Source organism: Sphaeramia orbicularis, chromosome 13, assembly GCF_902148855.1.
Source record: "Sphaeramia orbicularis chromosome 13, fSphaOr1.1, whole genome shotgun sequence".
In the NCBI taxonomy this organism is placed as follows: Eukaryota; Metazoa; Chordata; class Actinopteri; order Kurtiformes; family Apogonidae; genus Sphaeramia; species Sphaeramia orbicularis.
This window is the reverse complement of record NC_043969.1, coordinates 16,035,434-16,059,122: the sequence shown is the minus strand read 5'-3', so window position 1 is coordinate 16,059,122 and position 23,689 is coordinate 16,035,434. Positions and strand designations below refer to the sequence as shown.

The following is a 23,689-nucleotide window of genomic DNA, read 5'->3' as shown; positions in this document are numbered from 1 at the left end:
AGTCTAAGGTTCTGAGGTTGGAGCTTTGGTGGGGGTTCGAGGGGGCAAAGAGAAGCAAAATTAACATTATAAATGCTTCAAATCACATATCTGGACGGAGGTTCAAAATCCCCAAATCTAGGACCACATGTGACAGGAACAGTTTTGTTTTTTAATTTTAGTTCTTTGGTTCTAGCTTATTGTAATGTGGTCTTAACTTATTTATCATTTATTTATTTATTGTCCCTTGTATTATATCATTATATCATGTTTTTATCATGCTTTTTCACAGGTTTTATATTAGTATTGTTAGTGTTTTAGTGATATCTGATGACTTTTATAAATTTTAGTCAGTTTTTTATCTATTTATTTGTAGTCTTTTTTTTTTTTTTTAAACATAATCAGTGAGTTGCTGGGAGTACCTGTCCATGTTTTTTGTCTGTTTGAGATGCTCTCTCCAGACTGCAGAACAAATCTACCTACAAGTATTAATAAAATCACCTTGAACCTTGATAAAACTGTATTTTTTTCAAAGTATCATACACTGATGATAATAAATGAATACAATTTAACCTCACTCATTTGACCACTTCTGGAACCAAAGAAGCTTTAATAAGGTTGTGACATTGAATTCCATTACATTCCAAATAATTTAAAATGACAAATAACAGGGTACAGTAGAGGCATAGACTGATGTTTGACAACTTTGTGGGATTCATTCAATCACAGGCTGTGTTCCGCAGCAACTCAAAGATACTTAATATTCAGGCCGTGCCGTAATAGGTATGTAATACATTCCATACCTTCTGTTGCTGCCTGTTTGTTTTTCATGCAGACCCAAATTCTGCTTTGAATACACAGTTGTTTCTTCATGATTAAATTTAACTCCCTTTACCATATAGACCAGGGGTGTCAAACTCGTTTTAGTTCATGGGCCATATTCAGCTAAATTTGATCTGCAGTGGGCCGAACCAGAAAAATAATAACATGATAACCTATAAATAATGATGATTCCAAATTTTTGTCTTTGTTTTAGTGTAAAAAATAACCATTAAATTATGAAAATACTTAATTTTATACACTATCCAAAAAAAAAAAAAAAAAAAAAAAAAAACTGAAATTTAAGTTAAAAATTGATAGAAATTTAGTGCAATTTTAACAATATTATTCTTCAACTTCTCATGTGTCCATGTGCATTATGGATCAGATCTACAAAGACACTAAACACTGAAGAACAGAAAGAAAAGAGTTCAAATTGGGCTGAATTTTCTTTAGACATTTCAGGTTTTTCATATTTGTTCAGGTTATTCACATTTTAGTTACAGGATAGTTTGTAAATGTAAATATTTTCATAATTTAATGTTATTTTTTGCACTAAAACAGAAAAAAATAAGTTGTTAATTCAAGATTTTAATTTTTTTTTTTTTTACTGAATTGAAGATTTTTTTTTGCTTAATTGAAGATTTTTTTTTACTTAATTGAAGATTTTTTGCTAAATTCGAGGTTTTTTTTTTTTTTTTTTGCTTAATTGAAGATTTTTTGCTAAATTTTAGTTTGTTTGTTTTTTTTGCTTAATTGAAGATTTTTTTTGGGCTTAATTCAAGATTTTTTCCTTAATTCGAGCTAAATTTCTTTTTCCTTGCTTAATTCAATTCAAGACTGTCGAATTTTTGCACAAGGCAAAAGCATCCAAGGGGCCGAACTGGACCCTTTGGCCCCCGGGTCGCATGTTTGACACCTGTGATATAGACCCTCGTCATAAGTAGGTAAATCCGCCATTGATATAGCTCCATTTTTGCTCTTTTTTTCCATACTTTATATTTTGACTTGTCCTTCCTTATGCAACTTTCTTCCCCAAGAAAATGTCACAAAGTTGGAGTGGTCCATTTAGATTTTCTGACCTGTATTTCCTCCAAAGATGGACACATATCATCCTGATAGCACCTGACAAATGTTTCCCCCAACATTCCATTTCACCTCCTCCCATCTCTTGTCGTTCTCTTCCACATGCCTAAGCATTTTAATGACATAGGCTTGCAGGGCTGGTTGAATTGATGGAGCAATGGTCCTGTGGAGCATGACAATTGGCAGACTTTCTCTCTCTTTTTTTTTTTTTTTTTTTCTGGAAGGCAAAACAATGAATATGGGAGTAAAAAAAAAAAAAAGAGCGAGAGAGACAGGAGATTTTAAAGAGCCAGATAAGGAACACGTGTTGGGTCGTCTAAAGATTTCCTCATTATTCTACATTTACAACAGAAGCGATGATGAAAATAAAATACTTCCCATTTCTAGACAGTGGTAATTTGGCCATTTAGTGTTATTCAGGCCTGGTTTCCTTTCATCCTTTGTTTTTGTACTAATTTTATCCATTTTTCCTTTTTTTTAAGGCTGATGATTCGCACTATTTCCATTAAGCTTTGTTTGTTCACAGCAATCTGTTGCTGTAATTTATTAGAGCTGTCAGTTTAAATGATGTGGCATGCCGACATGGCCCAGCAAATAGCGGCTCCCCCTTCCTCTTCTCCTTTTATGGAAAGCTGCCCTAGTTTTTTTTTTTTTTTTAACAGGGAGGAAGAGGGAGACATTACAATTAAGGTGGCGACATCGACCCCCTGGTGGCCATGCTCAGGGACCAGATGTCCTGTCAAAGAGATGCCGGCCTTCACCTCAAGGGAGCTCTGGGTTGAAATCTGGTTCATGTCTCAGTGGGGGAACACTACTGCTCTTGTTCTATCATTAATTCAAGGATAACAGATTCTGGATGTATCTTTTTTTTTTTTTTTCTCTCATTGTAAGCTTTTCAAAAACAGAACTTCCTCATTTACCGTTTCCACGACGCTCTCCATTAAAACGATCAGGATCGACTATCGCTACTAAAATCTAAGAAGTCTGATATAAGAGTGTGTTGACACCAAGGTTATAATAGTTTTGGAATTTTCATCATAGTTTAGTTTTATTTAGTTTTGACTTTTTTTTTCTGTAATTCAGTTGGTTTTAATTAGTTTTTACAGCAGGTTTGCAAGTTTTTATTAGTTTTCTTTTTTTTTTTTGTAAATGCTTAGTTTTAGTTTAGTTTTAGTTTTTGTTTTTTTTTTTATCTTTTATCTTCTTCTTCGTCGTATTCAAATAAATCCCAGAAAGGACTCTGCTGCTTTCTCACAACTTTAGTCTCCATGTTTCCAGGTAGAGTGGGGACCAGAAGAAGACTGTAAATGACAAGTGACGGACCGTGAAGTACTGTATGGTGCCGAACTTTCTCATTTACCATTTCCATGACGCTCTCCATTAAAACAATCAGGATCGACTATCGCTACTAAAATCTAAGAAGTCGGATATAAGAGTGTGTTGACACCAAGGTTATAACAGTTTTGGAATTTTCATTATAGTTTAGTTTTATGTAGTTTTGACTTTTTTTCTGTAATTCGGTTAGTTTTAATTAGTTTTTACAGCAGGTTTGCTAGTTTTTATTAGTTTTCTTTTTTTTTTCTAAATGCTTAGTTTTAGTTTTTTTTGTTTTTTTTTTTATATCTTTTATCTTCTTTGCCATCGTATTCAAATAAATCCCAGACAGGACTCTGCTGCTTTCTCACAACTTTAGTCTCCATGTTTCCAGGTAGAGTGAAGACGAGAAGAAGACTGTAAACGACAAGTGACGGACCGTGAAGTACCATATGGTGCCGCTAGCTAAAATTGCTAGAGTGAAATAAATCGCTTTCGTATCTATCCGACATTCCGAAGGGAATTTAATCCAGAATTTTTATACGTTTTAGTTAGTTTTGTAAACACACAATACAGTTTCAGTTAGTCATCGTTTTTTTTATTTTTTTATTTTAACGCTTTCATGTATACTGGTCACTACAGTGGACACTTATTCTACAGCTGTTCTCTTGTATATTCATGGATTTTGTTGTTTTGTATTTTTTTTTACACATATCTTTATTAAAGTTTTAAGACATTACATATCATTTGTCTGACCCTGAGTGTAATAGTTATAGTTTTCACGCAATTATCAGTAAATGTGTGTTTCTTTGGTTCAAAAATTAAATGCATGGTGTCCAGCTGAGTGGACATTTTTGCAACTTCATAAAAAATAGGTTCCTAAGAATTTTTATTATTATTACTATTTTTTTTTTTTTTTTTTTTAAATAAGAAAATTTTCAATTGCATTGTTTTTTTCATGCCTAAAGAGGAAAAAAAACAGTCAGGAAAAAAAATCTTGATTAAGGTTATCATAATTCGTGCATGAAAAGGTTAATTATAGTTTTTATTTATTTCAGTTAACAAAATTGTTTTTTCAATTCTAGTTTTTGTCATTTCGTTTGTTTTCGTTAACGATAATAACCCTGGTTGACACAACGCTAAAGACACTTTAGCGCCTTCATCTGTAGTAGTTATTTGTGAGTCCGAACATTGCGAATGACTGTCCTGCTAAATTGAAAAGCTTGTTTTTTGATTTTTTTTTGTTCTCACCTTTTTCCAGGTTGGTGATGTTTGACAGATGACCGGCTGTCAACGCTGTATAAACTACATGTCTTTTCCTTCGTATGAGGTTTTAGAGGAAATATGATCACAAAGAAACCCCGCAATCTTCACTTTTTCATTCCAAACCCTGGATACTGGCTTTCTCTCTCATTTTGTCCTGCTCCGCTTTTGTACAAGGCAGCTGCTGGTTTTTGAGATGAAAGACACTTGTTTGGCAGCCTTCAAAGAGTCACAGAACTCTGAAAGTCACTTGTATCGCAGAGCTGTTCATTCTCCATTTTATATCCAATATGGAGGTGATGATCAAAAGGATCAGAGCTAAGGGAGTAACTAAAAGTTGTCTGCCTGGAGTAAACAACAACAAAACCAATCCCCAGACCTGTGTAAGTCTCGCTTTTAAGGCTCGTCCTTCAGCTAATTCTAGACAGGACAAACATATTTTTCCTATAATTAACAAATACTTTAGATACAGTTGTAAAATATTTTATATGGATTAATTATCAAAGAGCTAAAATTCTTTTACATGCCATACACTTTTGTAGCATATTACTGCTGGCAGTAGTTGTTAAATATTGTAAGCATAATGTTTGAAAGTACGTCTGTTAAGGCCAATGAAATGAGACAAACATCATAGCATTAAACATCGACATAGATCCTGTAGAGCACAGGTGTCAAACATGCGGCCCGGGGGCCAAATGTGGCCCGCCAAAGGGTCCAGTTCAGCCCTAAGTGCAAAAATTTGACAGTCTTGAATTGAATTAACCCTTTCATGCATGAATTATGAGAACCTTAATCAAGATTTTTTTTTTCCTGAGTGTTTTTATTCCTCTTTAGGCATGGAAAAAAACACAATGTGATTGATTTTTATTTTTATTTTTTTTTTAAATCAACCTGTTTTCATGGAGTTACAAAAATGTCCACTCAGCTACACCATGAATTTTATTCTTGAAGCAAAGAAACATGTATTTAAAACCCAATATCATAAAGTGAGATGAAAACAGTGAAATGAAACCATGTTAAATGCAGCTAATCTGATGTTTTCTCACATTTTAACATATTCTAATACTAGTTATTACTCACTTCATCGAGATAATATGCAAAAAATAAATATTAACAACTGATTTCCAGTCAAGAAACAACCAAGAACAGCAAAGTTACAATAATGGTATGAATTGCAATTTATGAGATGATGCATAAGTGTCCACTGTGTTGGTTGGTATGGAACTAAAACAACAAAACCCATGAATATACAAGAGAACAGCTGTAGAATAACTGTCCACTGTAGTGACCACTATGCATGAAAGGGTTAAGCAAGGAAAAAAAAATGTAGCTCGTATTAAGGAAAAAATCTTGAATTATGCCAAAAAAAATCTTCAATTAAGCCAAAAAAAAATCTCACATTTAGCAAAAAATCTTGAATTAAGCAAAAAAAAAAAAAAAAATCTTCAATAAAGTAAAAAAAAAAAAATTGAATTAAGCAAAAAAAAAAAAAAAACTTCAATTAAGTAAAAAAAAAAAAAAAAAAAAAAAAAAATCTTGAATTAAGCCCCAAAAAAATCTAGAATTAACAATTTTTTTTTTCTTTGTTTTAGTACAAAAAATAACATTAAATTATGAAAATATTTACATTTACAAACTACCCTGTAACACTAAAATGTGAATAACCTGAACAAATATGAAAAACCTGAAATGTCCGTAGAAAATTCAGCCCAATTTGAACTCTTTTCTTTCTGTTCCTCAGTGTTTAGTGTCTTTGTAGATCTGATCCATAATGCACATGGACACATGAGAAGTTGAGGAATAATATTATTAAAATCGCACTAAACTTTCATCAATTTTTAACTTAAATTTCAGTTTTGTTTTTTTTTTTTTTTTTGGATAGTGTATAAAAGTAAGTATTTTCATAATTTAATGGTTATTTTTACACTAAAACAAAGACAAAAATTTGGAATCGTCATTATTTCTAGGTTATTATGTTATTATTTTTCTGGTTCGGCCCACTGCAGATCAAATTTAGCTGAATATGGCCCCTGAACTAAAACGAGTTTGACACCCCTGCTGTAGATGAAGACACTAACTCTCAGTTCAATGTGGAGTTCACCCATGTGGAGGAAATTCTTTAGGTTACTAGAAATCCAACATGAATTTACAAGACAGCATTTCTGTTGAAAAGAGGCTGTGTTGGAGTCTGTACAGCTGGATCTAGGCAAATTACTTTTTTTTTTTTTTTTTTTTTTAAACAATAATTCACACCCAAAGCCTAGGGGAGGATCTGCATTAAATGTGATGGGGGAAATAGTGACACTTGTGCCATCTATGTGCTGTCATGATCATCTTTGGATGCCCTTCTGCATTTTTAATGTCTTGCTGTGCAGTTGTCACACACTATTTAGACAAAACCATTGACTCTTTGAAGAACGTACACACATTAGTGCATAACAATATCCCATACAGTGGTATATAGTATGAGAGACAAAGAAGATGAAATTAAATTAGCGTAAGAGAAGAATACAATAATCGCATTTGTGCTTGTTTACACAAAAGTGCACAAAGCCTATTCAGACAACATGCACTGGCGTTAACGATTAGAACTGGAAGACATAGATTCATTTTCATTTATATAAATAATGCTTTAACTTCCGCTTTTTCTCTTCCTTCTGCTCCTCTCTTACTGTTCCAAATAAGCGTATGCATGTGTTTATTACACTGGTCATCAACAAATTTATTAAGTTTTTTGAGCTGATTTAGGATAATTTTGGTGTGCTGAATCCAGAAATCACATTAATTTTGCTCAATCAGGTCTACTTTCTGAACTATGCTACATTTTTAACATTTTTGCTTACATTTATGGGCATTTTCACATCATATGATACAAAATTCTTTCATATTTCTTACAATAAATGAGTTCTGAAGATTTTACTTTTGCCAATTTATGATTAATGTTTTTTTTTTTAATATTACAGGTGAATGAAATGGCTTCGACTAGAAGATCTTGCAAAAATAAGCCTGACGTATTCTGCTACATCTGCGGTGAATACACCATTGTACCTAACAGGAATCTTGTTAGAAAATGATTTTTTTTTTCTCTTAAAACCTATTTTTGGGTGAGAACTATATAAAAAAATCAACTGAGAAAGTCACAAAAATGTTATCAATTTTGTGAGAAGATCAAATTTTTCAAAATCAAATTAGCAAAAAAAAAAAAAAAAAAAAAAAAAACCTGACCTGATTGAGAAAAACAGATGTCATTTTTGGATTTGCAAAATGCAGTTGAAAAAACCCAGACAACTTGCAAAAAAACATTTTTTTTTGTAACCCAGTGTTATCTGTCTGCTATTAGATAATACCGCCTTTGACTAGAGAGCGAATCTAGTTATGTTTAAAAAAAAATAGAAAGCAGGGACGGTTATGTTTTGCTGGTCTGTTTCCCGACAACCTGATAAAATCTGTTAAATATATACTCTTGATCACACTGCCTCTCTCACATTTTATTCATTTATTTATTTATTTCTCTCTCTCTCTACACTGTTAATGATCAGCGCAGAGAGAAATCAATTTCCATATATATAGAGAGAGTATGGTCACACATACATATAGACAGAGCCCAGCTATTGCAGAAATTCATTTCAGGGAGACTTCAAATCTGTGCAATAGTCCTGCTATCATTTTCCACCAAATGCCTCATGGGTATCAGTGATGAAATGGGACCTAAATTGCAGTGAACCTGAGCACTGAGCTTCTCTAAACTAGATACACCTGTGATGATGACACTGTAGGGTAACCAGGGTTCCAGCAATTGACGGGCTATTTTATAGTAACTATCCATAGCTCCTACTTCCTGCTCTTAAAAGCAGATGAGTTGACCATCACAGACCTGCCTATCCACCAAACCCATCTACTCAGATGATCTTCACAGGGTGCTGTCCACTCATCCGTCATTACATGGACCTTTCTCTAGTAACATTATCGCTTTAGATAAGGCTTCAGTAAACTGTGCATGGCTTTTAGGGCTCTCGCTCATGCCACTCTAATCCAATCTCTGATGTGGAGTCTGTTCATCATCGTGCACCGCAGGCACTTTCCGTGTCCCTGTGCTCTTTGTTGCACAGGAAGTAATGGATGGCCTTGCCCTTGGTTCACCCCAAGGCCTTCTGGTTCCTTTTCAGCTGTTTGTCTTCAGGTTGTCTCAATACAGTGTGGTATTTTGATTTGATTAAATCAGGTTTAAAAGGTTAGAGATGGAAGGATAGATGGGGTAGGTGTGGGGTAAGGGGGGGGGTCAGTAATGTGAGCCAGTCCTCTGCTATTTAGCATTGGGCAGTGGCCAAAGGAAAGTGGAAAAACTGAAATGACTTCTTTGCTCCTTTGTGATTTGCACTAATGTCCCCAAGGGATGGAGCAATGACCACTGTGAATTCCCCCAGGACGCCAGCCAGATTGAAACCCCTGCCAACAGATTTGAAAGGATAGCAAATCATTTAAACTCCCCAATGTGCATTAGCATTTTTTCAGTGCCCAGGCCAGCCTCCACAATATTAAATTGCACTTGATAAAATAAAATAAAAATCAGCGAGTGCAACAAGAGCTCTTAAACCTCCAGATCAGCAAAGTGAATATTGGAGTGCCACTAAAATATTAATTATACTTTATTTACTTTATTATTGCTTTATCAGGTTTCTGACATTCATTTAAGAAACCCAAACCAGATCATAAACGAAAAAAAAAAAACAAAAAAACAAGAAAGGCTTTGATGAAAGGTGGGATGAAGCAAGATACCTAGAGTTGTGACATATATACGACTGCCTTTAGCTGATCCTGCTTGTGTCACCACATTATTATTGTGTTTAAAAATAGACTGTGCATTAAAGTGGGCAGAGTGAATCCCAGCAGTACCATATTAAAGAAACACCAGAAGCGCAGCCTTACAATCAATACAGCTATTTTCATATATTAAGATATATTAATGTTTGACGATCAATACAGGCCTTTATTTATAGCACGGTATAGGACTGAAACATTACAGTTCGGCTCTCAGCGCTCACATTCAGGGCTTATTGTACTGTGGCAGACTGTTATATGATAATACTGGTGATGAACATTCATTTCCGAGCGTTCATTTCAATGTAGCCTATGTCTTTTGGCGTGATTGTTGTGTCAGATGACGCTATTCTTCATAAACAGCTATAATGACACAGAGCTACGGGCCTCACACTGAATTCCTGATTTTGTTTTGGAGACGTAAACAGGAATTTCTATCAACATGCAAACCAAGCCCTGTGTGTCACAGATTCCCTGAGACGGGTGTCAAACACTCCCGCATTTCCTTCAACAAATACACAATTAGGAATGATAGGAGTTGGCATAGTGCCCACGTTAGCGGTGCTGAAAGGGGTTTTGTTGTGGGGGGGGGGAGGGGGATGTATAATGGCAGTTTCTGGCTCCTATACTCATGAATGGTCCTTTCTTCCCAATTGCTTAATTGTCTTAGTGGGACAAGCAGGTGGCTCAAAGCCTCATTTGGCATCTGGTGACAAAAAACTTGCGCATCAACACAGAGTATGGGAGTGTTGGGGGAGGGTGGCAGCGTTAGACATTTTTCATTCTATAAGCTGCACAAACCCCCACCACCACCACCACCACCACCACCACCCACCCTTTGGCAGATTTCAAAAGTTTTGGCTTGGATCAAGAGCAAGTTTGTGCTGCTATTGTGTCTGATGTGCTTTGCTGAATAAAACATCTTTTGGTATCAGTGCCAGATCAAATCGCCTTTCAAAAAGCCATGCCTCTCAACATTGGTGTCTGCTACCCATGGAGAACTGGTTCCCTATCCAATTTATTAAATAAAAGTTATCAAACTCTTTCATTTAGCCCTTCTGAGCCAAAACGTAGATGAATCCACTGAAATGAAAATCCAAAAGCAGGAAAGGAGATACACGCATCATTATTCTACACCAGGTTTTCTTAACAACTGTTCCAAAATAGTGGACTTTATTATTCTGGAGTTCAGACACATTTAGAAGCCGTTGGGTTTGTTTACAAAAGGAGGTGCTGAACATACTATCTATTCTTGCAGTAGTTGTTTTCCAAAACCGTGTAGCAGTTGTAGTGTCGTTCAGAAAACACATCCACATTCATCCACAGGTGAGAAGCTTCCTCCCTTCAGATTCTGCTTGTACAAGTTAAAAGGCTGATTTGCATTTATATTGCCATTCAATGCTCGCAGCGGTAATTGTTGTAATACAGTAGTAAATGCACAGGCGCCACACATATTTGCCTGTGACACACATGCGTAGATTGCACACACATTGTCCAATCTGAAGACCAGTTTCAATTGTTATGGATATTATGGTGTATGAATGCTGGGACAGGATGAAGTACAGGGTGGGGAAGCAAAATTTACAATGAACATTTAGTTGTTTTTTCTCAGCAGGCACTACGTCAATTGTTTTGAAACCAAACATATATTGATGTCATAATCATACCTAACACTATTATCCATACCTTTTCAGAAACTTTTGCCCATATGAGTAATCAGGAAAGCAAACGTCAAAGAGTGTGTGATTTGCTGAATGCACTCGTCACACCAAAGGAGATTTCAAAAATAGTTGGAGTGTCCATAAAGACTTTTTAGAATGGAAAGAAGAGAATGACTATGAGCAAAACTATTACGAGAAAGTCTGGAAGATACTATTAAAGAAGAATGGGAGAAGTTGTCACCCGAATATTTGAGGAACACTTGCACAAGTTTCAGGAAGCGTGTGAAGGCATTTATTGAGAAAGAAGGAGGAGACATAGAATAAAAACATTTTCTATGATGTCAATTTTCTTGTGGCAAATAAATTCTCATGACTTTAAATAAACTAATTGGTCATACACTGTCTTTCAATCCCTGCCTCAAAATATTGTAAATCTTGCTTCCCCACCCTGTAAATAATTAAAAACTATATAAAAAACAAAAAATAAAGTTAAAAAAAAGACATACTACTACAACTAATAATAATAAAAATGATCTTATGAACCTATTTTACATGAAGTTGCAAAAATGTCCATTCAGCTGGACACCTTGCATTTACTTTTTGAAACGTAGAAACATGTATTTATAGATAAATTGTGTGTTTATAATGTAAAGAAGAGAATGACTATGAGCAAAACTATTACGAGAAAGTCTGGAAGTGGAGGAAGCAACTAAAAACGTACCAAAGCTTTTATTAAAGCTCTCAAATCCAAAATCCTAAAGGATCCAACCAAATCCATGAGAAAAATGGCAATTGAACTTGAGGTAGACAACAAGACCGTTAGAAATGCAGTAAAATATGATTTGAAGTTAAAATCTTACACAAGAACACCAAAACATTTGTTGACAACAGCAACAAATCCAACTTTAGCAATTTTTGGGAATCATGTTTATGGCCGCCTTCTAGCCCAGATCTAAACCCTCTGGATTATGTTATTTGGGGTGTTTTAGAACATGCTACCAATAGAACATCATACAGCAATGTTGACTTTCTTAAGGATACTATTAAAGAAGAATGGGAGAAGTTGTCACCCGAATATTTGAGGAACACTTGCGCAAGTTTCAGGAAGCGTGTGAAGGCAGTTATTGAGAAAGAAGGAGGACACATAGAATAAAAACATTTTCTATGATGTCAATTTTCTTGTGGCAAATAAATTCTCATGACTTTAAATAAACTAATTGGTCATACACTGTCTTTCAATCCCTGCCTCAAAATATTGTAAATTTTGCTTCCCCACCCTGTAAGAGGGATGAAGAAAAAATGGGAAAGGAGAGAAGGGTAAGTTCATCCAGGTGTAATATGGAGCTGTCCCAGAAACTTCCCGCCAAACACTAGAAAGTGGTTATCAGATCAGCAACCCAATTCCTCAAGTGCCTCCTGCGCAGATGCACCACATGTATCTTCTGGGCTACTTCCTATCATGTCAATGCATTGGCTGCTTGTTTACTCACAAATGTCTAAAGCGCAGGCTGCCAAACTGTGCCACAGCGAGGCTTGCATGTGATTTTCTCAGCTTAGAGTGGAGATCTGCACAGATAACCAGTATCCCCGAGAAAAATGGGACAGAAACTTTTGAACCAGGCCGGTCAATTTATATATGAACATTTTTCACGTACAAATGACTCTGCCTGTCATGGCACACAGGTTTCTGTAGGTCACGGAATCTTCCTGCATAGGTTATATGTACGTTACTGAACATACATCAGCCTCTTAGTAGATGTTAAGAAATAAGTGGCCATATTTCAAAGGGAGGAAGGGTGTAAATGCACTCTGCATACTACTCAGCTCTGCAGCCACAACAACTCAGATCAGCTGCAGATATTCATTTAATTTTAACCTTCAAACCTCAAGTGGCATTTAACCAAAGGCTGTATTTAAAATGTGAAATATTTTGAACATAATTTATTTTGTCATAACAATTAAGCTAAATTGTACTATAAGTGAAGCCTTATCATATTTAAAATAGACTGAGGTTTGTTGTTTCATCTTATTGTTCTCACTATGTATTGATCAACATAGTTTTGTGAATGTGCATGTGTTGCAGTGGCGATTTCTCATAGACTGCAAGGGAAGCTCTACTTCCCCTAAAATTACGAAAATTAAATGGTTAAATATGGCAAGGCAAGGCAAGGCAGCTTTATTTATATAGCACATTTCATGTACAAGACAATTCAAAGTGCTTTACATGAAACATTAAAAGCATTACAGCAGAAGGCATGAGAAAAACAAACAAAAATCAGAAAACAGATAAAAGACACAAGCAGATTAAAAAGATAAAAACTTTTGACTTAAAACTGATGAATAAAAACTCTATTCAAATGCAACTAAGAACAGGTGAGTCTTTAACCTGGATTTAAATAAACTGTTTCAGCTGATCTGAGGTTTTCTGGAAGGTTGTTCCAGACATGTGGAGCATAGAAGCTGAACGTAGCTTCTCCATGTCTGGTTCAGACTCTGGGAACTGACAACAGACCGGATCCAGATGACCTGAGGGGTCTGGTGGGTTCATACTGGGTCAGGAGAAATATGTACGGTTGTGTTGACATTTCATTGACTACAAATGTGTTAGAATACGTTCATCTCACAGACGAGTTTGTTCAGAATCAGCTTTATCACAAATCAACGGACTCGATGTCGTTCCCTTCTCATACATTCCCGTTGCGCTGTTTTCTCATACAATCTATGGTCAATGCATTTGCCCGTAGAAGCCCGGCGTCCATGCACTTCAATGGGACTTCATGGAACAGTTTTTTTCATTGCCTCAAAACTGGACGGTAATTGGATAAACGCAACGATGTTGTCCCGCCCCAGTCAAAAGGCTGAATCCCGTTTGATTGACAGCTATTTTGAGATCTACTCCTTCACTTGACACAGTTCAGTTTAATACCGTCGCGTATTCTGCTATGAAATCGAGAGAGAAACCACTACGAAATGACTTGTTCATTTCTTGCACTGTAAATAAAACACACTCATTGCACTTCCTTGTTTCAATTTAACATAATTTCAACGTTTTCTTGTTTACTTGGTACGATAAGATCACTGACCATTTTCTTAAAAAGTAACGGAGGGACGAATTTATTTTTAAATAACTTGACTCCCCTTGTCTGAAAGACGAGCAGCTGCCACTGATGTGTTGGCATTAAAAACTGTATAGATTTTTTGCAGGTCAATATATGTGATCAATTTCAAGCCTGGCGTAAAGGTGATACAATAAGGACGTGATAAAAAAAAAAAGAAAGTGTAAATCATTTCGAATTTTAACAGATTTTTTTTGTAGCTTAGCTGAGTTTAATCAAATCTTGTAAATTATATGTATCTTTAAAATTAGATTCCTGACAACTCTGTTAAAAAAAAAAGAAAGAAAAAAAAATGTTATAGCTGAATGTAAGACAAAATAAATTCTTTGGTTGAGCTTGTTTTATTACAGAGAATGTCTTAAACAAAAGGCTTATTAACGCCTGAGACTTACATGGCAGAGTTCTGACAACAAAGGAGAAACAAATCTTGTTGTTGCAGTCTTTGAACCCACCTTAAAGCACCTGTGTTCTACATGCAACCACAGATCCTGTTAGCATCTTAGGAATGTTGTTCTATCAAAACCTCAGCTAGGTAGAGACAGGATTAGCAGAAATGACAGAGTCAAGCTAAAAGCAATATTTTTTTTTTCTTTCCGAGCAGCTGTGCCGATGCTTTGCCCTTGCCAAGGAAAAATAACAGTATGTTTTGTAACTGTATTTACTGCGCGGCATCTCCACCACTACACACACACACACACATACACACACAGCTCTGTCGAGTTGTCTTTGGTTGCTTCAGAGGGGAAAAAAACATAGCCTGTTGTTTCCTGTGCATTAAACTGCAATTTAGAATCCATTAATCCATCCCATAATCTGTCACCAAATAAAATCCTGACGGGGTTAGACAAGGATTTCCCCCTTTTTTTTTTTTTTAAACACTGACAGTATCTTTAGATAAGACTCATTCTAAAAGTCAGCTGGTTTCAACTTCCTCCCTCCGCCTGTCTTTTATGTGTGAAGTGTCAGATTGAAGGAGGTATGACAAGAAAGAGCTGAATGAAGACATGAAGACGTGCAGCTGCTAACGCTGCCTTCGCAGGTGACACAGTGATCACAACAGCATCTGGTTGAATTACTTAACACTGCCGCCCAACAGACATGTAATCCGGGATAATGCCCTTTTGCTGAGTGCTCCAATCTGGATAAATTCAACCCCGAGGAATGAGATCCAGCGGCAGAGTCTCAGAGAGAGGGGGGTGGGGGTGCTTGGGGTTGATTGGTTGGTACTAAAGAAAAACTGTTGGGGCTGGAAAGAGGGTCTTCTAGATGGATAATGAAGCCTACAGTAAACAGCTTGATTTTGTTGCCTGGCTGACTGAGAGTATGAGAGGAAGCGGAGCATCGACTGGTTTTTCCAAGAAGACGCCAAACTAATCATACTCCCTTCTTTGGCTGACCTGAATTCTGACAGACCAGAAATGAGGATTTCATCAAAACCGCACGCACTAGATATAATGTACTTTAGTAAATGTCTGTTTTTTTTTTCTTATCAGTAACACATTCCTGAATTTAGCACTATATCTCACTCTGTTTTTATTGATTTATTGGTTTATTTTTACTTAAGCGTCTCAGCAGTGATCAACACTTTTTTTTTTTTTAAATCTTACACGGGAATGTCAAAAATACATGTCTTAGCCAAAACTAATATTCTTGGAAATAACATTACTTTTTAATGCCACACCGACTGCCAAACATTAGGACTTGCAAGTTCCAGCTGTCCAAAGGCAGTCTTGTAGATTATTTATTCATATGTTTACTTATTACCATAAATATCCAACAGGGCACTCGGCTCAGGGGGATTACAGTGGGCTTAATCTATCCTGGCACAGAAATGAGCAGGGGTCACAGCGGCTGAGGTGACTTAAGCTGGATAGCCTTGATGGGACATGCAGCACAAACAAGAAAACAAACTGCCTTTACCAACGGACCACCATCATGAACGCATGACATCATCTGTCACTCACTGGGACTGCGTAACACCATCCAACCCTTAGTCCAGTCGACCCTCATGTGCGATGACTGGGATACGTCTGTGAACTTTTACCCCCCACCCCCACCCCCCTGTCTGTATCATATACAACAGGGGTGTCAAACTCATTTTAGTTCAGGGGTCATATTCAGCCCAATATGATCTCAAGTGGGCCGGATCAGAAAAATAATAACGAAAAAGGTAAAATTATATTATGATAATGTTTACATTTACATTTCTTTAAAAATCTGAATAACATGAAGAATTTTAAATGTCTTAAGTGCAATTTTAATAATATTCTGCCTCAGTTTATCATTTACACATATGCATTACAACTTATATTACAATTACAAATACTCAAAACATTTAGTAACAGGCAGAATATTGGTAAAATTGCAATTACTTCTCTTTCATTTCAGGTTCATATTTGTTCAGGTTATTCTCATTTAATGTAAGAGGATAGTTTGTTGATATAAACATTTTCACGTAATTGTACTTTTTTTTTTTTACACTAAAACAAAGACAAAATCTGCAGTTTTCATTATTTACAGGTTATTATAATAATATTTTACTGGTCTGACCCAATTCAGATGTAATTTTTCTGTATGTGGAACCTGAATTCAAATGATTTTTACACTATTGATAGTTAATATCTTCAGTGTAATTTTTGCATTTCACTAATTCATCCTACGGGCCGGATTGGAACCTTTTGGCGGGCCAGATTTGGCCCCCGGGCCTTATGTTTGACACCTGTGATATACAAGAAGATGCTCACAACAAATTCCTCCTCTCCTTTGTAGCTCTTAGTCATTCTGCTTGTGTGGAAAATATTACTGCTGGAACTGCAAAGCTTCTAATAACGCGGAAGAAAAATGTGTATTGGTTTTAGCGCTCAGATTGAATGGGGATAAATCAATTAATTACCTCTAAGTTATTATGGTCATAATCCATGCGTAACACAACAGTGTGTCTTATTTACAAATAACCATTCATAATAATGAGGCTGAAAATTGGTATTTCTTTTTGAGTTGTTGTGCAGTGTAATAGGCTGTATTTCTTTCGCTCTTTTTTTTTTTTTCCTCCCCCTTTGGAGGAGCAAGAATGATTCTACAGTCTATAAAAAATCTACCCATCCAAACATGACATTGGAAAGACATTTAATTATACTTTAGTTGAGAAATATGTATCAAAGCCCGCCGCCCATGAAAAGCGGATTTAGAGTCGTCCGACAGCAGTTAATAGACAGCAGTAAATGAAATAAGGGGTGTTGGGGGTACTAAGACATGCTTTTCAGGACTAAGAAACAGCTTAGTCTGGCTGGGTGGTGAAATCAGGAGTTCTGACACGAGATATATACGAGGGGGTGGAGGGGGATGATGGAGGTGACTGGGGGAGGGAAGGAGCTGGAGATTTTTTAAGAAGATTTGGATGTTGTTCTTATGCTACAGCACTGCCCCTAGTGGGCAAATATTGATTCTGATATAGCACAGGAAGGGAAAGTGGACCAAATACAGTAGACCAGAGAGTTTGCAAATTAATTTTACATGGTCTAATGCAGAGAAAGAACAGAAAAAGGCAACGGAGGAAAAGAGGAAAAAGCCCATACACTTTAAACTGACAATGTGAGACTTTCTCCAGCACATTTGCTTCTCGGACTGGCACATCCAGTACAAGACTATTCTTAAACGTCTCTCCTCCACAGGGACATCTTGCTCTCACATATTTCACCCTTTTTTCCCCGACAGTGGGTAGAGTTCTCAATCACGCAGCATTTCACCACAACAACAACAACAAAAAGAGAGCGGGACAAAAAGTGCGCTGAAGGAACAGTGAGTCAAGGGGAGGAGGAAGGGGAGGAAGGGGGGAAAAAATGTGCCGTTGCAAGGTGAGGCGTGAAATCAAAAAGGACCAAGAGCCAAGTGAGGAATGTGAAAAATGTTGGACACTTTATAGATTGGATGGGAGGAGAAAAGGAAAGGACGAGGTGGAGAGGTGTGCGAGGAGATGGACGATGTCCTGGACAAGTTTGGCCTTAGGTGAATGTGTTCCTGGAGACTCTTTCCAGATCCTCCTGACTGCTGCCGCGTCATCTGTCATTGGCAGAAGAGGTGACAGCTACAGAAAAGGTGCCCTAGATGCAGGAGCCGAGCAGTCAGGATGGAACACGGCACCTTCCAAACAACTTCCCTCTCCTTATTTTACATCTCCTCCTCATTCACTTAATACTGGTGACTCATTGGTTCATTTAACACGCTATTTGACAAGTGACTATTTTTGGTCATTTCCGCACACATTACAAGACAGCGAGGCAACAATCTCAGGTCCAATGTGGTCTACAGGGTCTGTAAGGTCCACCTCTGCATGAACAGTGAGTGGACCTGCTTTGTTAGGTACCATGAAGTAATGGTACTAATGTAAGGAATGATGTTAAAGGGGTAATGTGGATGCGGACAGGGGTCTGGATCAGGACTTACGTTGGTCTAATGTTTGAAAATTCATGTTCCTTTCACCTTACATGTGTTTTTCTTGTATTTTTTTATATTTAATTTTCTTCTTGTTTTTTTTTTTTTTTTGCCACCTACAGCTAAGGAACCAAATATGGTAACTTCACTGACCTTGATTTTCTACATAACAATAAAAAACACTGGAAAAATTTCACAAAAGTCATAAAGTCCGGTTATGTCCTCCCATAACACACTAAAGTTGAAATGTTGAATTTCAGAGTATTTCTATGTGTGAACTACAAAGGGTTAACAGGACGGGTTTTCAGATAAAACACAGTGAATGTCACAGTTTGGTTACAGCTTTGTGTCTGTAGTTCAGATAGTGAGTCAACAATCTCAGGTCCAATGTGGTCTACAGGGTCTGTAAGGTCCACCTCTGCATGAACAGTGAGTGGACCTGCTTTGTTAGGTACCATGAAGTAATGGTACTAATGTAAGGAATGATGTTCAAAGGGATAATGTGGATGTGGACAGGGGTCTGGATCAGGACTTATGTTGGTCTAATGTTCTAATAGTGATGTTCTAATGTTCTATAATACAATACATGTCCACAGTCATGGCCCTGTGACTGAATCACATGACATTTTCAACACGTCGTAGCATCAGAAGTCGGTCATGTAGACCACTGGGGGTAACTGCATTTGAAAGTGTGGACTTGAAACACTCTCCCACTTTTTATTTGATGTTGATGGAGCAAATACAACCGAAGATATGATGGGTTGAAACCGGAGCAAACAAACATGTATAAAAGTATGAAAATGAAGCGGGGGGGGGGCGTTACATTTCTGACTGTATCTTCGTCATTTTTTTGTCCTTTTTCAAAATGGAAAAAAGTGTCTAATCCACAGACTGAATATGACCCCCACCCCATATGGAAACCGGGAAGCCTGGGGGGTTGAGTTAACCAGAAAAAACACCTATGTAAACATATGCTTTTATATCAAATATTTGAGTATAGTTTTAATTTATTATAATTTTGATTTTATATACCTAATATTTGGAACCATTATTCACTTTTAAAGTTGTTGAAAAGGTTTGTTTGTGTTATATACAGGGTGGGGAAGCAAAATTTACAATATTTTGAGGCAGGGATTGAAAGACAGTGTATGACCAATTAGTTTATTGAAAGTCATGAGAATTTATTTGCCACAAGAAAATTGACATAATAGAAAATGTTTTTATTCTATGTGTCCTCCTTCTTTCTCAATAACTGCCTTCACACGCTTCCTGAAACTTGTGCAAGTGTTCCTCAAATATTCGGGTGACAACTTCTCCCATTCTTCTTTAATAGTATCTTCCAGACTTTCTCGTAATAGTTTTGCTCATAGTCATTCTCTTCTTTCCATTATAAACAGTCTTTATGGACACTCCAACTATTTTTGAAATCTCCTTTGGTGTGACGAGTGCATTCAGCAAATCACACACTCTTTGACGTTTGCTTTCCTGATTACTCATATGGGCAAAAGTTTCTGAAAAGGTATGGATAATAGTGTTAGGTATGATTATGACATCAATATATGTTTGGTTTCAAAACAATTGACGTAGTGCCTGCTGAGAAAAAACAACTAAATGTTCATTGTAAATTTTGCTTCCCCACCCTGTATGTAATAAATCATACAAATTTTTCAAATCTGATTTCATATTTTTGGTGTTTTTTGGCCTTTTGTGTTGATATAGTAGGTTAAAGTGAGAAAAATAATAGACAGATGAGACAGATGAAGTTGTGCTGCAAAAAAAAGATACCAAACATGGGTATAGTTAACATTTCTTTATGTAGAAAAAAAAGTAGAGCTGCAACCGATTAATCGATTAGGTGCTTGAAGTCAATGCAAAAAGTCCCGATTCGATTAATCGACTCGAATTGATTGAAGGGAGATATTCTCTTGCAGTTTTCCTGAATTGAAGCCTTTTTTGTGCGTCACAATAAGCGTCCGTGTGAAACACAAGAGTGGAACTAATGTTTAACTGCAGAGAAATGAAGGAAACAAAGCTTTGATTCAGGAGAACTGAATGAAGTTGAATGATTTTTTTGGATCATTTTGAGTCGATTAAGCGGTCGCAGCTCTAATATAAAGGTAAAATCGAAAGCCAAAATAGACTTAGACCCCTAAGGGTTAAATGTGTTTTTCTTGTATTTTTTATTTATTTTTTACAGATTTTTTTATTTTTTGCCACAGGTAAGGAACCAAATTTGGTCACTTCATTTCTACATAACAGTAAAAAAAAAACTGAAAAATTTCACAAGTCTTGTTATGTCACACGAAGGTTGAAATGTTGAATTATACAGTATTTCTGAGTGTCCCATAAAGTAAAGAACTCGTCTCACCCTCTCATTTCCATGCTCTCTCTCTCTCTCTCTCTCTCCCACAGGATTTCTGTGTCTGAGTATACGAGTACTACGGACACGACTCCCCCCCTGTCCCCTTGTTCATAAAAACAAGATTGTTTTCCGGAGCTTTCTGCTGACACCGGCTCGGCACATAAACAGAGCCGTAATTTGTACAACAACAGTAAGCTACAGGGAAGCACTTTTTTTTCTCCCTAGAGGAATGCATAGAGAAGGTAGGTTGTTATCCTCTGTTTACCTGGCAGGGAGAGGCAGTATTTTATATTATAGTTATGACCAACTGTGCCGAAATGCTCGGTAATCCCATCTCATTTCGGTTGTGGCTATTGCCTTATTCCAGCTTGTACTCGGAGATAAAGTAGCGAAGCCTGTGATGGCATGCAAATGGAAACGTGACAGTTCCAGAACGAATGACGCTAGCGACATTAATGACTAATACACACCTGTAAAACACAAAGTTAAATAGAGGGTTCCAAAAGAGTTCAAAACTGAGTAAAATTAAAGCGCGTCTGAATCCCAGAAAGCACAGATGGTAATGAAAGACCTAAAATAAAAGTATAATTACAGTGAGATAACTACATCAAGAATATCCACAGTTTAAAAGCGCCAAGTCTTATATGTTTGACCAGCCCTAATGAGGGTCATGAACTCAACAGAATGAGTTTCCATTTTCAGTCAACTTGTTTTCTCATATAGAAACACAGCCAATATGGAAACAGATCTATGGCTACAACACAGCAGATTCTGAAAGGGGGATTAGTAGCTTCATTCTCAGCGTCAGTTTTTAGTTTGCACCATGATAAAATTTGGCAGAAATGTAATTACAGCAAACTGTTATATTTGATGAGTTTTTTTTTTTTGTTTTTTTTGTTTTTTTTCTGTTTGTAACCCACCATAAATCAACAGCTGAGTTTAGTTTAAGTTTTTTTTTTTTTGTTTTTTTGCTTTGAGTTGTGACATTTAACCAGATGTGTCAACAAACTAGGATCTTAGATTAAAAATAAACTAGATTTTACTGATTCCCAAATAAAAGGTGACAACTCCCACTGAGAACGAACTACACACACATACACACACACACACACATACATGCACATAGCTGCAGACATTCATTCACTCAGTCCCTTTTGTAGAATTCCATCCAGTTTGATGGGGTCACACTTTAAAAAAAGAGATGTAGTGACAGCGACCCTGACCCGTGGAAACGTAAACCGTGGCTCTCATTGTGAGCTGCGTGTGGTGTGTGTGCAGGGACACCGACAAACATCCACCGTCTGATTGAATCCCGCATGCGTCCACATATCACACGCTCAGACAGATAGACAGAGCAGAGGTAAAAAAAAAAAAAAGATCTGCTATTCTTTACTCACTTCTATTGTTTTCCAAAGACAACCACCTGGTGGCAAACTGGAGAAACAGCTAATTCATCCTCATTCTGTCCACAAACAGACTGTCTAGGAATAAAAATAACAACAGCAGATATTGTCCAAAAGGGCTCAGCTTCCCTTCCTTATACCCGTGGGTCTGCTTTTCAGCTATAATGTTAACTTTTTCTGTCTTTTTTTTTCTTCTGACCAGACCCCCCGTAGTCCGACTCAATTGAGAGAAAGGCTGTCAATTCCAAACAAAGTGACTCTGGAGTGAATGCTCGGCTGGCTGAACTGGTCTGGGGGGGGGGTTACTGGGCTTTGTTTTTGTACCACCATGTGTGACAAGAATACCAAGACCACGTAGGAAAGTATTTAACTTGTCTGGTCCAGAAGCCTTGACAGACAGCTGATGAAGAAAAGTGCAGTCTCAACTATTCACATCTCCGAAACCCCTAGACACTCACACAGACTTTTCTTTTTTTCTCTCTCTCTCTCTCTCGCCTCTGATTTCCTCCTCTTTCTTTCCCTCTTCTCTTTCATCAGACCTAACAGCGCACATGGGAGTCCTGTTTTACAAGCTGGTTTTAAAAGCAACGATGGTATAGCACAAGCTCAGACATTACAGACAGCACATGAGTTCCCAGCCTGCAAAAAAAAAAAAATCACATAGCAATCACAAAGCTCGCAAGATGTGATGAATAAGCAAACTTAAATGTGGAAAACTTACCATGTCCGGAGATCCACAGGAGAAGAAGGACCCAGGAGATCATGACTGGGGTGTGGACGGGGATGGGGGGGGGGGGGGCAAAACCTATGAAAAACAGTGGGCGAGTGTGAAATTGAAGTTGGCAGTCACAAACACATGCACGAGATGAGACAGTGCTCCTCTGTGCTGCTTTGGGGTTGGGGGGGACGGATGCTACAGTCCCTCAGTGGTGTCTTCTTTTACCAGTGGAAGGCTGGTAGTCTGTCTTCAGTCCCTTCTCTCTTCCTCTTCTTGTTCCCTTTTGCTCTTGTTCTGTGTCACTCTTCGGAGTTGCCGGTGGTCAGCGCTGCCTCTCAACGCTCTTTCTTGTTGATGTGCGCTTATAGACTTTCTGTGTCCTTGCTGCTGACTCTGAGCGTACACATGCTCACTGCTCCTCTCTCGCTCGCACCGTTCCTCGTTGCACATCCATTCTGTCTCTTCAGCCCTCACTCGCCCCCCCTCCTTCCCTTTCTCTCTCTCTCTCTCTCTCTCTCTCTCTTTTGCTCTACCACTCACATAACAGACACAGTGAGGGGATAGAGCTCCACAGCAAGACTCCTCCCTCCCTCTCTCTCTCTCGCTCTCTCTCTCTCTCTCTCTCTCTCTCTCTCTCTCGGGCTGTCTGGGTGGCTGTGGCTGAATGTGAGGCTGGGAGGCTTGAGTCTTCACTCTGGGAACCATAGGTGCCATGGGAG

General features: G+C 37.3%; 1 protein-coding gene across 12 annotated transcripts in view; it reads right to left on the bottom strand.

The window, feature by feature from the left end:
* kirrel3b (kirre like nephrin family adhesion molecule 3b) overlaps positions 1–23,453 on the bottom strand; it is a 319,395-nt gene extending 295,942 nt beyond the window's left edge. For 5 of the 12 annotated variants that reach the window (XM_030152031.1, XM_030152039.1, XM_030152034.1 and 2 more), the window contains exons 1-2: positions 23,196–23,452; positions 22,974–23,057 (exon numbers count right to left, since the gene is read on the bottom strand). In XM_030152031.1, the coding sequence (XP_030007891.1) occupies positions 22,974–23,016 (43 nt within the window). In that variant the 5' untranslated portion in view covers positions 23,017–23,057; positions 23,196–23,452. Of the gene's footprint in view, positions 1–22,973 lie in introns of all 12 variants that reach the window. The other 7 variants (XM_030152029.1, XM_030152038.1, XM_030152033.1 and 4 more) reach the window with 3 other exon arrangements.
* Positions 23,454–23,689: the final 236 nt, after the last annotated feature.